This window comes from Sciurus vulgaris (assembly GCF_902686455.1).
Source record: "Sciurus vulgaris genome assembly, chromosome: 8".
Classification (NCBI taxonomy): Eukaryota; Metazoa; Chordata; class Mammalia; order Rodentia; family Sciuridae; genus Sciurus; species Sciurus vulgaris.
Window position 1 is genome coordinate 117,643,309 of NC_136468.1, and position 16,701 is coordinate 117,660,009.

General features: G+C 43.5%; 1 protein-coding gene across 1 annotated transcript; it reads right to left on the reverse strand.

The window, feature by feature from the left end:
- Positions 1-212: 212 nt before the first annotated feature.
- On the reverse strand, positions 213-10,524 carry PIK3IP1 (phosphoinositide-3-kinase interacting protein 1). Its single transcript, XM_079149746.1, has 6 exons — positions 10,287-10,524; positions 9,178-9,294; positions 8,962-9,081; positions 7,654-7,851; positions 7,472-7,550; positions 213-2,045 (listed from the first exon to the last, which is right to left on the reverse strand). Exons 1-6 carry the CDS (start codon positions 10,354-10,356, stop codon positions 1,841-1,843), a joined length of 789 nt encoding a protein of 262 aa, XP_079005872.1. The 5' UTR covers positions 10,357-10,524; the 3' UTR covers positions 213-1,840.
- Positions 10,525-16,701: the final 6,177 nt, after the last annotated feature.

Here is a 16,701-nt window from a genome sequence, read left to right on the forward strand (position 1 = left end):
CTCCTTTTGTTGTCACAGCATCACCCACCCACCCACCTTGTCTCTAGTCCCTGACAAGGGCAGTATGGATGTTCATTTTAGTTCACTTCAAAGAGATCATTGAAGAGGGGGGATTTGTAGTAACCAACTCCCTTCTTGAGACACCCACACATCCATCCTTCCCATAGCTTCAACTTGAAAGATTCCTGGTGGTGATGACAGGATGCAGAAGGTGCAGTTTCCAACCATTTAACTGTTGCTGCCTTTCACTCACAGGCTAGAGTGAATGAAAAGAAAGGCAGTGTTCACACACAGTTGTTAACAAAGTAACCTACACACCCCACAAAAGCTTGGCAACATGGAGTTTTGTTTTTATATAAGTCAAATGCACAGCAATTTCCTGTACTTTGTACACAGGTGTCAGAATGAGGTATATAAAACACGTATACAGAGAAATCCTTTTATAGAAAAGTAGAAACCAGTAATGTTCTCCTCTCCATCATTAATACCAAGGGACCGCCCCCCTGAGGTCTAGGTCCCCTCAGCAAATGGCTCCAGGGAGCAATCTGCTGAAGGAAATGGGCCCCATTCACCTACCTCTCCATATGGGGCAGTAGAAGGAAGCTCTGGCTACGGAGCATTGCCAGGACCTCCAAGTGTGACATCAGGGTTTGGAGGGCCTGCTGAGTAGCAAGCACAGTGCAATGGACAAATATGTACTCAGGAATTTCAGCTCTATTGGCCATAGAGTGGCCTTGAGCAAGTCACTTTCCTTCTGGGCCCATGTCCAAAGACTTGGAGACTCCTAAAGACCTTCCCAATAGTTCTATGATTGTTTTACAAGTTAGGGTTCGTGACCCTAACTACCCCCTGCCCCACAGGAAGGTGCTGGCCTGGAGACCACAGGTCACCTGCAAACCAGAGCGCACTACAGGGGCAAGCCCTAAAGTGCTCTTTTACCTTGCCTCTGAGCTTAGTCAAAAGCAGCTCACCAGAGCCCACAGTATATAATTCTCACAAGTTAGCTAGCTGCTCTCCTGCCTGCACAAATGAAGACAGGTCACTATTCACCCTAGAAGAAAGATGGTCTGGAGCCCCCCAGATCCACCTCTGCCTCTGGTGGAGGCAAGAGCAGATCATTCTTTACCCTCTTCTTAAGTGGAATGTTTAGTGCAATTCTTCCCTTCCTTTCCTTATGAAACAGGAAGAGTCCCTGGGCCCAGACCTGGCCCATGGTTGTCAAGGCACATCACTGCCAACAATCTGGAGCACACCCAACAACCTCCAGTCAAGATCCTGTTCTCAGCCCAAAGTTTTGACTTTTGTACAAACTCACTTCCGGTTCTCAGAGGTCAGTAGGGAGTTCCACCCAAATATTTAAAAAACTAAATATATTTTTTCAATGCCTCCTTTTGACCTCCTTGGCCTGAACTATGAGTAACAGTTTATGCCATTCAAGCTCATGAAAAACAAATGGAAAGGCAGAGGCTGAGGCTGTCTTATACAGTTAAAGCACAGAGGAGCATGGGGAAGCTCCCTATCACCAGTCCAGTTCTAGGGGCACAGACAATATGTGGAAGCCCTTGTCAGCAGCACCACTCTGGGAGCCGGGCCACTGTCCCCATCCACAGGCGAAACCTTCCTCCAAGGGATGGAGAATGAGCACTGAGAGGGCTCTACTCAGCCTCGCCCTCAGCCCTACCTCCTTCTGTCATGAGGATTCACAAAAAAAAAAAAAAAAAAAAAAAAAAAAAGTGGGTTTAGGGTTTTAACCACAACACAAAATGTAGATCCTCCCAGCTGTAGGAGGATGGGCGGTCCTGCACCAGTGTCTGCATGGGCTCCTGCCCACTAGAGGAGCTCAGGCCCCAGGGGTGCCAGCCTGGCCCATGAGGGGTGTGCTGCCTTCTGGCAGATTAACAGGAGTCTGGCTGCTGTGGACCACGACAGTCTTCTCATCCACAATCTCACAGGTGGGGTTGGTGAAGGCAGACAAAGGCAGAGTGATTCGCTGCATCTCCCTCTCACACACTTTCTGCTCATGCTGCTCTTTCAAGTCCTTCCCCCTGGCAAGAAAAGAAGGAAGTGATCAGACTATGCCTACTGCATGGCTTAGATTAATTAGACAGCATCTCCAAGGTCCAAACAGGAGTAATCGTTCACCCTGGTCACAAAAAAAATCATTGGTTGAGCCAGAACTAATGCTAACCTAGGTCTAACAGTCTAGATTTTCATTCTACCCTACTGCCTTTAAACTCACCAAGAAGCTCCTGAACCTCTGGATCTCTGCTTCCCCATCTGTAAAATGGGGAGTAAATAACAGTATTAACCTCAAAAACTGGCAGGCGGTCCAGTGGAAATAATATAGAGGGAAGAGTTTTAAAAGCAAGATACTGTTTTGTTCTTTGAGCCCAGGGCTCCAAGAGAGAGAGAACTATCCCAGTTTCAGCCCTAATCCTTAAAGTTGTCTAGAAAATGGATCTGACCATCCTACTAGGAGATAGCCTTCTTGTCTTAAAAGTCCTGGAAAGTGTGAGCACAGGCTGACAGTGGACCATTCCCAACCCATGCAGGGGACAAAAAGGACTCTGAGAGCTACTCAGGTCAAGGGGAAATGAGAATGATCATCAGACATCCCAGAGTTTTTACATATCTTTGAATTCTTATGGTGCCCAGTGACCCAGTTTAATGTGACCTGTCTCAAAATAAAAAACAAGGGCTGAGGATGTAGCTCAGTGATAGAGCACCCCTGGGTTCAATCCCCAGGTATCAGAAAGCACACGCAAACAAAAAACAACAATAAACTAAATGGAGTATGCAAGTATCTTTTGCCAAGGCCTAAATTTCAAAATCTAAGAGGCTGGAGGAAGAGGGAAAGCCAGAAACTAGTAACTTCCCAAGTACCTAACAAGGTACCAAGAAATGATCTTTTGATCATTCAGGATGAGAAGAGCTACCTGTGTACATACTGGATGCCACACACTTCATATATGTACCATCTTTTAATTTCCAACCTTGTAAGATAATAACCCCATTTTCTAGATTTAGAAACTGAGGCTTTGGAGTCTGACCCCAGAGAGCCCTGCTTTCTTAGCTCCCTCCTTTACCAAGCATATGGCTGTGACCTGCTGAGCTGCTGATAACTGTCAGGCTATATCATACACAAACCTTCAGGGGACCAAAAAAAAAATCAATTTGTGTTAATGAGACAGAGCTGAACTGGAAGATCAACCAAGGATAAAGGAAGCAGATGCTGGGACTACACTGGATTAATCTCATACATTTAGAAGACTAGAAGCACACTCAACCCCACATACCTGCTATAAATACTGCTTATGAGTTCTGGTGATGAAGTGGCTGCCTCCAGCTCCCCTGAGAGACCAGAGAGATGCCATCAGGCCTGCCGCACTAACCATCAGACAGCCCAGCCCCCTCTCATTTGGTAGGGATGGGGACAGGCAGGCTGTTGTCTGGCAGCCAAGAAAGAACAAAAGGCTTATTCACTGACTCAGCTCCTCTCCCAAGGGGGTGGAGTGGTGTTGGCTTACTGTTTTTCCCTCCCCTTTTTATCAGAAAATAAGAGCTCCCTTTGGAACTAGTACAGACACTACACTTGGAGCAGGGACAGGGTACTACCCAATAGCAGACTGGCCATCTGACCCTCCTGGACTAGACTATCTAGACAAAGACTCAGCCAGGCTGAGCTCCCATCAACCCCCACCTGCAGCCCTTCTTCCCATTCGAGGAAGCCTGGTGTCTGCCCACCCTTTCCAGCTAAGGGAAAGCTCCATCCCATTAGCCAGGTTTCATGGCCTTTGGCAGATTTCAAGACTTGCAGTAATTACTGACTGCTCCAGGACTGATAGCTAGTTGGGCTGTCCAAAGAGAGCAGGTGTGGATGAAGCTGCTGCCTGCCTCTGACTTCCTCTCTCAGGATTATGGAAGCACCACAGACCTCCTTTAGGCAAAGTAGGTTTCTTCAATTATTGCTCTAAACTATTGCTATTTATTTCCCAGTCAGAGGCAGCGCTGTGCCACCCTGCAGCTCAGGGTGGGTTTCCCAAGGTAGCTCTACAGGTTATGAACACCAACTGGACCCCCAAACCATACTGTCTAATTCCATCCCACAACAATCATGTGGTATCTATTATGATCTCTGTTTCAAGGATGTGAAGGCAGAAGCAGAAAGGTTAAATCATCCATTCAAGTAAATAACACAACTAGGATCTGAACCCAGCACTGCCTATAGCCACCATCAGATTATATTGTCATTTTAGGAAACATTAGAGCAGAGAGGATCATTATATCTAATTCCTTACCCTATTTTACAGATTAGTAAATGGAGGCCTAGAGATGGTAAATAACTTGTTTAATATCACATCCAGAACTGGTAGCACTTTCAGAACTAGATCTTCTTTCTTTTGCCTTCTAAACCCAGCTGTTTTCTGGAAAGTTTCTCCTTTGCCTACTACCCTTTGCAATTCAAAACAAATTTACACGAAGCTACTAGGCTTTGATGGACTTTTTGGAAATACTGATAATCTTTAGACATATCTTAATGGTTATATAGCTGACACATGATACTTAACTCTTCTAGGTCTCAACTTTTCGCTTTAAACAGGGTAACAGTGATTCTAAGGTGGTTTTGAGGCTTAGGCAAGATATCAGTGAAGAATATACAGCAGGGCCTCCATTATTAAGAAAGCATGAAACAGCCAGGCACAGTGGTGCACATCTGCAACCCCAGCAATTTGGGAGGCTAAGGCAGGAGAATCACAAGTTTGAGACCAGCTTCAGCAACTTAGCAAGGCCCTAAGTCTGTCTCAAAATATGTAGCTCAGAGGTACAGTTCCTCTGGGTTCAATTCCCCTCAAAAAAAAAAAAAAAAAAGGGAAAAAAAAGTATGAAACAGATTTAGGGTTATAGCTCAGTGGTAGAATGTCTGCCTAGCTTGTGTGAAGCCATGGATTTGATCCCCAGCGCGTGCGCACACAACAAAGCAGGGGAGAAGAGCAGGAAATAAATTTTGCCTGCCATTGTGATTATTATCTGATTGGTAACCTACTACGTACACGTAATACTTAATCGTGAGTGCAGAGGAAGGATGTATCCCTATTTAACAGACAGGACATCAAGGTTTGGAGGTCACCTGCACCAACACTCAACCTACAGCTCTTACCATCTCTCACTTGGGAAGAAATGAAAGCTGAGAGCTTGTTTCTAGCCCAGTGTGGTTTCCTGTTGTACAATCTGTTCTCAGAGCATGTTTGCTAAGGAAAGGAGTGGTCTGGTGGTTAGTGACAAGAAATCTGGTGACTTGGTACCTTTCCCTGAGTTTATAAAAAAGTAAATTCTAAGCCACAGGGCAGTCCTATGACAGCCTAAAAGAGCAAATCTAGCGGGGTTGGGGGAAGAGCTTATATCTTCATTGAACACCAGAACTGAGCCTGAAATTAAGAACGTTTAGTAAGTTTAAGCACCTAAAGGCCTGGAAATTGTCACAGATTGGAAGAGAGAGAAATGCTATCCAGTAGCTAAGGAAGAAGGAAATATTTCAAGAGCTAAATTCGGCCAACATGATTTAGGTCTGACCATGAATTGTATGGGCAGGGTCACTATATCATTTTCTCTAACTCTCTGAAATGAACAAGCAGGTGTCCCTGGACCTGCCAAGTCAACCATCCCACTATGGACTACAATCTCAATCTGGAAATCAGGATGCCCCCTCAGGTCAATACTTCCCCTCTCTGGACCTCTGCTTCCTGAATCACAGAAAATCAGAGAAGGAACAGGACTTGGAGAATACCAGTCCAGTACCCACATTTTATAGAAAAGAAAAACAGTTATTATTTACTGACCATTTACTACGTGCCATTCACTAAAATAAGCAGTCATATGCCTTAGCATCCACAGCAGGGCTCTGGAGTAGAAAACAGAAGCAACTGCCCGGTCACACAGGAAACTTTTTTCTTTTTTGGTGGCACTGGGAATTAAATCTAGGAGTACTTTACTCCTAGCTACATCCCATCTTTTTAATTTCTTATTTTACATATATGTATATGTGTATTTATTTATTTATTTATTTTTAGTATCAGGGATTGAACCCAGAGGCACTTAATCACATTCCTGGCCCTTTTTCATTTTTTGAGACAGGGTCTCACTAAGTTGCTTAGAACCTTGCTAAGTTGCTGTGGCTGACTTTGAACTTGCAATCCTGCCTCAGCCTCTCGAGTCACTGGGATCATAGGCATGTGCCACCTACACCAGCTCACACAGATAGCTATTAGTGAAAAGGGCAGGACTTCTCTCCATCAAATGCTAGGTGTGAAACCTCAGGCAAGTACCTATTTTCTCTTGTCTTAGTTTCTCATCTGTGAACTGGAGATAATAACAGCATTTACCTCATAAGAGTGACTATCAGAAGTACGTTAAAGCATACAAAGTGTCTGAAACAGTCAAGCAGATGGTAAATGTTTGCTACTGCTGTGATTATTACCCAACACTTCCCCTTTTCATCTGTAAAATGATGCGGTTGACTATAACACCTCTAAGGACAACCAAGGTTTATATAGTGCTGAGTGAATTCACTGGGGCTAGTGGCTCAGACATGGCTCTCACCACTAGAAAATGTGGATGGACCACTGTGTCACTTCCAGGAAGACTCCTCAGACCCTCTGGAAATATCACAGACCCTCGAGGCTGGAAGTTAAATCCCCTGATTTTTCCCAAGAACAGCAAATAATTTTCCAGAGTCAGTCAGTGCTGTAAAAATGACCAGGACTCTTATCATCAGGCACCACTGATTTTGAGAGTCTTTCACATCATCTCTGGAGACTTTCAAAATAAGCATTCCTCTTCCTGATGCCCTAGCATAGGCTTCCAGGCAGCCCCTTTTAATATCTCATACGTTGTGAGAAGTAGCAGACGCTTCTCCAACTCACTTTTTTCTTCCTATCCTAAAGGAGATACTCCATTAAGATTAAAGGAATTTAAAAATTTCTAAAAATCTGCAAAAACAGTGGCTTGGAACTCTTTCTAGTAGCAGAATTTTATAATTTACAAAAAGAATTCAGGTTCCAGGTCCCTGTATTAAGTGTCTAGCCTGATTTCTGCAGTGCCTCTCAGTGCTAAGCCAGGTGTTTGGATTAGAAAACAGGGAATCTGCTATCAAAAGAGCAGGATTTGAAGCCAGGTCCTGCCACTCCCAGACAGTGTGACATTTCACCTCTCTGACAAAGACTTCCTAATCTGTAAAATGGCAAACAAGAACCTCTATTTCACAATGCTTTGGGGTGAGGAGTAAAGGCATCAAAGGAAACGGTGTGTCAAGATCACTTGGTAAAGACTAGAACCACATCTCTACATCTTGAACTGGTTTTCCTTCATTCAACACCTTAATTCCTTTTGGGCAAAAAAGCCACAAAGTTTGATTTGACTTGGTGTCCCTTCCACCCCTCTCTTCGCAAGAGAACTTCAAAGAGAAGCTACTGACCTCTTGTAGGTGTAGCCCAAGATGATGCCAGCTCCAATGGCGATGATGATCACCATCATGGTAATACCCAGCACATAGCCTGCCAAGGACAGAACACAAGGTCCTATTAGCCACACATCAGAAAATCAGCAAATGGCATCTCAATGAATTCAAACAATGGCAGCTGGATGGGGACACCATACCCAGAGTTCCCAGGTCCTTCTTCTCCTTCGAGTTCATCCGCACCCGCTGGCTGATCCCAATCACTGGCTGCACAGCTGCTGCCTCACTCCGAGCAGGCAGGGCATTGGCAGGAGGGAACACCTGCATCTCATCTTCACCTGGCGCTTCAGATGTCTCTGGTTCTGTAGTGGAATCTGGGGGTGCCTGGGAAGTGGTCTCTGGAAGTGAGGTGGGAAATAGCTCTCATCAGAGACTGCCCTGAGTGAATTCCACAGTGAATCTGGACAAGTGTTGGGGAAAGGCTACTGGCTACCGACCTAGGATGCTCCCCCATGCTGAAATCAAACCCTATCTGCCCCAGGGACAAGATCAGGCCTGAGAGGGTCTGACCATGGCTAGGATGTTATGTCTGATGCAAGGCAAATGTGAGGAGAAGGCTGCAGGGAAGGGCCTCCCTCCTGCCTCCCTTGACTTCATCTCTTCAGATCTTTTCTATCTCCAAGACCCAGCTCAGCTGCCATCCTCTCCAGGATTCCCCTATCTTCCACTCCAAGAGGTAATCCATTACTCCTCCAAACAGTTCATACTTATGAGCATGCTTTACTTTGGTTATCCCATTAATTCTAGAGAACTCTTGCTGCCTCTGTAGTAACAAGACTACTTTCCTGGAGTCTAAGAAACTGGGATTCAAGCCGGGTGTGGCAGAACACGCCTGTAATCCCAGCAACTCGGGAGGTTGAGCCAAGAAGATGGCAAATTCAAGGTCAGCCTCAGCAACTTGGCAAGGTCCTTGGCAAGACCCTATCTGGAAATAAAATGGGCTGGAAATGTAGTTCAGTAGTAGAGCATCCCTGCGTTCAATCCTCAGTACCAAAAAAGAAAAAAAGAAAGAAGGTAAAGAAACTAATTCAAATCTGAACCCTGCCATTGCGTCGCTAACTTCTCTGTGGCTCATAGCCCTCAAATAAACAGCTTCTTCTCAGGGAGAATGTGAGCAGTATGGCCAGCACACAGCATACTCTCCACAGTAAACAAATGCTAGCAGGGGAACACCAAGAGCCACCCATCGCAGCGCGCAGAAGGAGCGGGCTAGCCTCCCACGGTTGTTTACAAGCGCTCGCAGAGGATGAGCTCACTCAGAGCGGTGGCGACGGCCAATGGGCTTTGAGCCCCGAGGCCTGGAGACAGCCCTGACCAATCAAGACCGCGCGGGGGCGGAGCGGGAGAGGCCGACGTCGTGCGGACGCACGTGCGCAGCGGGTGTAACCACAGCTCTGCTTCAGCCGGGTGCGCTGGGATTCCAGAGTCTAGGGTTTAAGCGTGGGTACCTGGGCACCGCACATCCTCGCAAGGCCGCTTCTCAGGGGCGCCGGCCTCGCCGCTTACGTAGCACCAGGGTCCCCGCGGATCCCTGTCCGGGTTCCGGCAGTAGTTGTGGTTGCCGGATCCTGAAAGGGTAGAGAAGGCGCCATGGACTGGAGCCAGGATCGCGGCCACCGCCCGCCAGACCCGCCCCACCACACACACCCAGGGCGGACACTCACCCAAGTCGGGGGCTGACTTCAGGCGGCCCTGCGCGTCCAGCCAATTGAGACAGCGGAGGCCCGGTGCAGGCGAGGTCTGGTCCTCCCGGTACAGGTGGCCGCTGTCCCAGAAACAGCCTGTGAGGAAGAGGAAGCCCCCAGACTCTGAGAGGAGCGGCCCACGGAAAGAAGGCCCTGGGCGTGGTGGGCAGGGGAGCCAAGGCCCACCCCGGCGGTGCCCTCGTGAGCCCTGCTGTATCTTCCTCTTCTGGCGTGGAAAACGCCAATGGCCTTGAAGGGTTGTAGTGAGGCCCCAAATGAAGGGAGAGCGCACTCATATAAAGCACATAGTCGGTGCCTGTCTTCTGTCAGTTTTTTATTTGTTTGTATGTTTGTTTTGATTTTGGTAAGCGGAAAGCCCTGCAGAGCAAGGGGTTGTTACTTTTGAACTTGTGGCCCCTTTGTCGTGGGGGGAGGAGGCCTGGCTTAGTGTGTCTTTGAGGAGATGGCAGGAGTTTTGGGTCAGTTGTCTGTCAGACCTAAAAGTCATCCCTGTGTTGAAGTGTCCACGTTACATAAACTCTGGTGTTCCTTCCTCCACGGATACGGCCACCTTCTGCCAGTTCAAAGAGGCAACACTCCCTCCCAAGAGAATTTTGCAAAAACCTTGATTCAATCAGGCAAAAGATTCAGGAGCGCTTCAAACGATGGGAATCTGCCTCATCGCTGCCTGGACATGACTCCAAACTCCCACTCCTCTCAGCTGGAGAGCCACAGAAGGAAGTTAGGGAAGAAGGGCCAGTGTGCTGGACACATCATGCAAAGGGCTTAAAAAGAACAGGACTGAAGGAGTAGGGGATATAAACTTCCAGACTCCATCCACTCCTGAGTAAGGAAAGGGAAAGAGAAAGTGGCCACTTGTCTTTGTTCTTAATGGTAAAGATGGAGCTGCAAGTCCCTGGAAAGAAAAGGAAAGGGGAAGAAAAAAAAAGAAAAAAAAAAGCTTTCATTGGACAACAGAAAACAGCTAAAAGCTTTGTTTCCTGCCATTCTGATCATGATTGGGAAATGGGGAGTTTACCCATTCCATTTCATTAAGTTGCTGCAGAAAGGAAAGATGGTAATCTCACCTCCAGTTCCATGGGCTTCTGCTAGGAGCATGTTGCTGAGAAGGAATGTTTGTATCCAGACGAACAGCATCCTCGCCTCCTCCGCTCTGCAGGTGATTGAACTACCAGTGTCCAACTGGGGTCCCTTGGCAGCGGCTGCGCCTCCCAGTCTCAGCCTTTTAGTCAGACCTGCCCTTGTTATGCTCTTCTGGTAAACAGCCTCTCTTTAGAACCGGGAGCTTCTCTGCTAGCTTGCTGCAGCGAGGTGTTTTTCAGCTGAAAGGCGCCCCCTGGGTCCTAAGTCTCCTATGCCATGCGAGATCACTAACCCTGAGCCAAGAGAGGAACTCAGCCAAGTGAAGAAAGGCAGAGAGGTTCAGGTTATGTTTAGCATGGGCTCAGTTTGAGACCTGCATGGCTGCATCCCCAGGGCTTTTCATTTCTTCTATTTCCATTTGTGTGAGTACAGAACGAATAATTCTGTCAGGAGGCATTATGGTGGGGGTGCGGATTATAAGCACTAAAGCATACAACAATTTAGGGAGGGAATACTAGCTGTACACCAGAATTCAGGACCATATAGGGGTCACAAATGAGAATATCAGGGTAGAAATGATTCTTTTTACCCATCTTTGAAAAAGAAAAGACCTTTGTGGTTTATACATGTTTATGAACACTAACACTTTTTTTATTTAAACAGTGTAACTTTGCAAGAGTCAAATCAATAATATTCCTTTGCTTACACTTGAGGTTTGGGGTGTCTGTAGTAAGAATACAAAAGGGGTATCTTCAATAGAAAATGTTATGCAAACCGAAAAATTTGCTCAGCTGTATTGTAATATTCTGTCTTTTCATGAAGAGGAAGTTGAGTGACATGTTTTTTTCCCCACGCCAGCACCCTGTGGGAAATCCATTTGCAGTGATTTATATCTACCACTAAACTTCACCACATCCATATGACTTAGGCCTTTTGGAGTTAGGTAAAAGAGTCCTCTTCCTGTTTGGCTGACAGTTGAAATTCCCAAGCCACCTCAGTAAACTGAGAGATAGAGCAGAGTGATTTGCCAAGACTACCTTGTGACTTCAGGCAAATCCCAAAATAGAAAGGAAAGACTCTTGATCTTGCAAGCAGTAGTTTATGGAGGAGAAAAATAAAATAACTTTACTAATTTTTAAAAGTTTTATCAAGATAGAAAGCTAGGCTGGAGACATAGCTCAGTTAGTAGAGTGCTTGCCTCTCACATGCACAAGGCCCTGGGTTCAATCTCCAGCACCTCAAAAAAAAAAAAAAAAAAAAAAAGATAAAAAGCTAGTGTGAATCCCACTAATCTCAAGTGAATTTGAAGTCACTTTAATCAGATATCAGACATGAAAGGATAGATGCATTTAGTTGATTCCTTCAATCATCTGATAACATCATCTTTGTTTTTGCAATCATTCCATCTTCTCACACAAGCTTCTGATCCTGTCTTCTGACTTGGTCCACACTGGGATTTATGCCACAAAATCTGTGAATTTATTCAGATATGCCAAATTTTTAGAATTTAACAATTCTAATATAGGGGTCTTTTCAAGACTTTTATTAATTTTACAAATATTTTTGAGAACCCACTGCATGCCAGATAGAGTTCTAGTTACTGGGACTAATCTATAAAGAAAACATTTGAGGGCTGGGTTTGGTTTCAGTGGTGAAGTGCTTGCCTAGCACATGTGATGGCACTGGGTTTGATCCTTAACACCACATAAAAATAAATAAAATAAAGGTATTGTGTCCATCTACAACTAAAAATAAAATTAAAAATAAAACATCTGAAATCTCTGTCCTCATGGAGTTGGGAGAGACAGCTAATATTATAAATTTTTAAAATATCAAGTAGTATGAAGTGTTGTGCAAAAAAAAAAGGTAAAACAGGGTAAGAGAGAGAGTAACAGGGTGGTATTTCACTTGCTAAAGAAAGTATACATTAGGAGCAGTGATGTAACTCAGTTGTAGAGCTTTTGCCTGGCATGCACAAAGCCCTGGGTTTGATTCTCCAGTACAAAAAAAAAAAAAAGCCAACAATGTTTATGCTATTTTCAGAGAGCCATTTTGAATATTCCTATTTTGAATAGGAAAAGCCTAAAGGGAACATGTTCTTTGCACAATTTTCCTTGTGAGTCCTTTGTTTATACTTACACTACTGCCAGATAGATAGATAGATAGATAGATAGATAGATAGATAGATAGATAGATAGATAGATAGATAGATTGATTGATTTTGTTTAATTACATAAAATACATAGTCTTGAAGACTGGGGATATAGCTCAAGGGTAGAGCACATGCTGAGCATGCACAAGGTCCTGGGTTCAATCCCCAGTGCCAAAATACGTGTGTGTGTAGGCTTGAGAAAAATGAGATTATAGCTTGCAGAGTAGCAGAGGTTCTTTGGGGGATGATCCTTCAGTACCTAATTTATTGTCTTTGTATGCATTGAGTGCTTAATTAAAGTCTGATGAGATGTTCCTCCTTAGACTCTGAATAGCTACTTCTGCTGGATTATGTTTTCCCTTCTGCTTATGGTAGATATAGGCTATTATAGACCATCATTTGTACCGTTTTTTATTATGTACTATGCCCATGTAAAGATTCCAGTATTTGGGACTGGGGAGATAGCTCAGTTGGTAGATTGCTTGCCTTGCAAGCACAAGGCCCTGGGTTCAATCCCCAGCATGGCAAAAAAAAAAAAAAAAAGATGCCAGTATTTGTACCTCAGAAGCCCAAAACTTTCTTACCTGTAGCTATTGTCTCATTTTTTTAATTTAAAAAACAGCTGTTTTAGTGAGATGCAGTGGTGCACACATGTAATCCCAGTGACTCAAGAGGCTGGGCAGGAGGATCAAAAATTCAAAGCCAGCCTCAGCAATTTAGCTAGACCCTGTCTCAAAATAAAAACATAAAAAGATCTGGGGATGTTGCTCAGTGGCAAAGCACCCTGGGTTCAATCCCTAGTACCCAGTAAATAAATAAATAAAAATTAAAAGACTGCTGTTAGCTGGGCCCAGTGACACACACCTATAAGTCCAGTTACTTGGGAGGCTGAGGTAGGAGGATGACAATTGCAAGAGTTCAGGATCAACCTAGGCAACATAGTAAGATCCCAGCTTAAAAAACACAACAAAACAAACAAACAAAAACTATCTTCCAGGGCTGGGGCAGTGGCTCAGTGGTACAGTGCTTACCTAGAACACTCAAGGCACTGGGTTTGAGCCCCAGCACCATATAAAAAACTAAATAAGCAAAATAAAGCTATTGCGTCCATCTACAACTATCTTCCATAATTTATGCAGTATCATATTCAGCAAAATTATATTTTATGCTATGTGTCCTATCAGGAAGAACATTGCCTAGAAAATATATAAGACAAACCAGAAGGAGATTTCTCTTTCAGTTTATTCATTTCTGTTTTTTTCCTCTATAACCAATTTATCAGAATGATTTGATTTTTTTTTTCAGAAATTTTATTTTGTTTCTCATCCCTTCAAAGGTATATTCTAATACATTCAGTACCTTTCCTCAGGGAAATAAGATTTAGTTCAGTAAAAGTCTATCATCATCACTGATGATGCTTTTATATTTTTTTCAGATCCACACTTGGACTTTGCTTCATGTGTTGCTGCAGTACAGCCATATTTTATGGCCTATTACTCCAAACATTAGATCTCTTTTGAAAATATTAATATGATACAGCACTACTCAAGTACTTATTTTAGATTGTTTATACCCCTAAAGACAACATTGTGAAATATGAAGTCCATATTTTACTAAATATTTCAGAGATGTATGACTCTTGGTTTCATATTAAATGAGTACTAATCCAGAGAGACAAAGCTGTGCTATTAAATCAGGAAACACTCCAGAGTGTTTCCCAAAACGATGGGCAGTTCATTTTGATAACAGGCTATGTTAGGTGGGCAGCTAGAAGAAGGAAGTCATAAAGCTGTTAAAAGCCTTAGGAATCCTTCTTGTCAGCTAAGAAGAGGGCCAAGGTGGTGATAAAAAAAAAAAAAACAACAACAAAAAAAACCTTTGGAGTAAGACCTAATGAGTTCACTCCAGCTGTTCTCTTCATATGATATGCTATACCAGTAGCCAGTGAGATTGTGCTGAAAGATATTTTGGTGTTATAATTAATTATAAACTGAACAGGGTGGTCTTACAAAGCTTCTTATGAAAATAATATTCTAGCCAAAATATCTTAACCTCAAGGCCATTTATTTGAAAATATGTCCTTAGTGAGTTAGGTTATTTCCATTTGGTGTATGCTTGCAACATAAGCTTTGGGTTTTTTTGCAGTGCTGTCGATCAGACCCCAAACTCATACATGCTAGGCAAATGCTCTAACCACTGAGCTACAATCTCCAAGCTCATAGTTTTTAAAAAAAAATATTTTTCTTTAGTTTTAGATGTACACAATACCTTTATTTATTTTTATATGGTGCTGAGAATCAAAACCAATACCTCACACATGCCAGGCAAATGCTCTACCACTGAGCCACAACCCCAGCCCCTCATAGTTGTTTTTAATAAATGTTTTACATGAAGAGAGAAGCAGAGTACTATATAAGAAAAAAGAGTCTAATGAGCCTACAGAGAACAGAATTTTTTAAGGGTAATCAATAAAACTGCCAAGAAGGCTCGTTGATTACAGATTACTTTCAGAAACAAGATATTTCACAGTGTGAACTGAGAACCCAAACAAGCAAAAAACTTTGGAACATCAGGTCAGTGATTTTGAAGAATAAAGGGAAGAGGAAATTGTTGAATGAGAGTGGATTTTGACTTGGAGACCAGCCATAGAAAACAGCTTTCTCTTAACACAGGTGCACATCTGTAATCTGAGCAACTCAGGAGGCTGAGGCAGGAGGATTGCAAGTTTGTGACCAGCTTGGGCAACGTAGAGAGACCCTATCTCAAAATAAAAATAAAAAGAGTTGGAGATATAGCTTAGTGGTAGAGCACCCCTGCCCCTTCTTTGAATCCCCAGGATAGAGAAGTGAGGTAGAGGGGAGAGGGAGGGAACTTTGGGAAGACCTAAGTTCTAGTTTCAATACAGCACTGTGATCTTAAGTTACTTACCATATGTAATTGTTTCTTAGTCTGTTCTTATAGTGGTTAAGAGTATAGGTACAGATAGCATGTGCAAGGAGGCCCTGGATTCCATCTCCAGCACCACTGGATAGTTAGTGGGTAGAGGGGGAGACCAGGCACCAGGGTCAGAATTCAAAATTTTTCTCTGTAACTTACTAGATGTGTCATTTTAAGCAAGCTACTAATGGAGGGAGAGAGGAAAAAAAAAAATTACCAACATCATTGGATTATTGACATTCATTGAGCCTTGAATAAATGTTACCTGTTACTACAAAGAATTTGTGTACCTCTAACTTTTTTCTTTCTTTCTTTTTTTTTTTTTTTTTCTTTTTTTTTGCAGTGCTGGGGATCAAACCCAGAGCCCTGTGCCTGTAAGGCAAGCACTTTACCAACTGAGCTATCTCCCCAACCCTGTGTACCTCTAACTTAAGCATACTTGGTATGTTTGCTGCCTTCAAGAAAATCAGTCTTACTGGACACTTGTTATCCCAGTGACTTAGGAGGCTGAAGCAGGAGGATCACAAATTCAAAGCCAGCCTCAGCATCTTAGTGAGACCCTGTCTTAAAAAAAAAAAAAAAAAAGCCAGGGATGTGGCTTAATTGTTAAGTGCCCCTGGGTTCAATCCGTGGTACCAAAGGAAAAAAAAAAAAAAGAGAGAGAGAAATTCACAGCCTTGTTGGGCATGGTGGCACACACCTATAATTCCACTTAAGAGAGGAGGCTGAAGCAAGAGTATCAAAAATCAGAGGACAACCTGGGCAGTTTAGTGAGACTCTAAATTCAAGGATGGGTCTGGTGGCACAGGCCTGTAAATCCTAAAGACTCTGGAGCCTGAGGCATGAAGGTTGCAAGTTCAAGGCTGCTTCAGCAATTTAGCAAGACCTTAAGCAATTTAGCAAGACCCGTCTCAAAATAAAAAAGAACTGGGGATGTAGCTTAGTGGTAAAGTGCCCCTGAGTTCAATTCCCATTACCAAAAGAAAAAAAAAAAAAAAAAAAACCTAGTTCAATAGTAGAGTACTGCTTAGCATGTGCAAAGCCCTGTGTTCAACCCCCAGTACTAAAAAAAAAAAAAAAAAAAAAAAAAAAAAGGGAAGAAGGAGAAAGAAGAAGAAAATAAATTTAGCAATCTGGTTATTAAGTATAAAGGCTAACACACATGAAAATAAAAATTGCATAGAACATTATATCAGAGTTAAAGAGTATGATTTAGAGTATGATTCAGACAATAAACACAGCCACAGTAAGGATTTGTACTGGGGGCTTTGGGAGTTTACAGGAAGTACATATGGCCTAGTGCAAAAGGT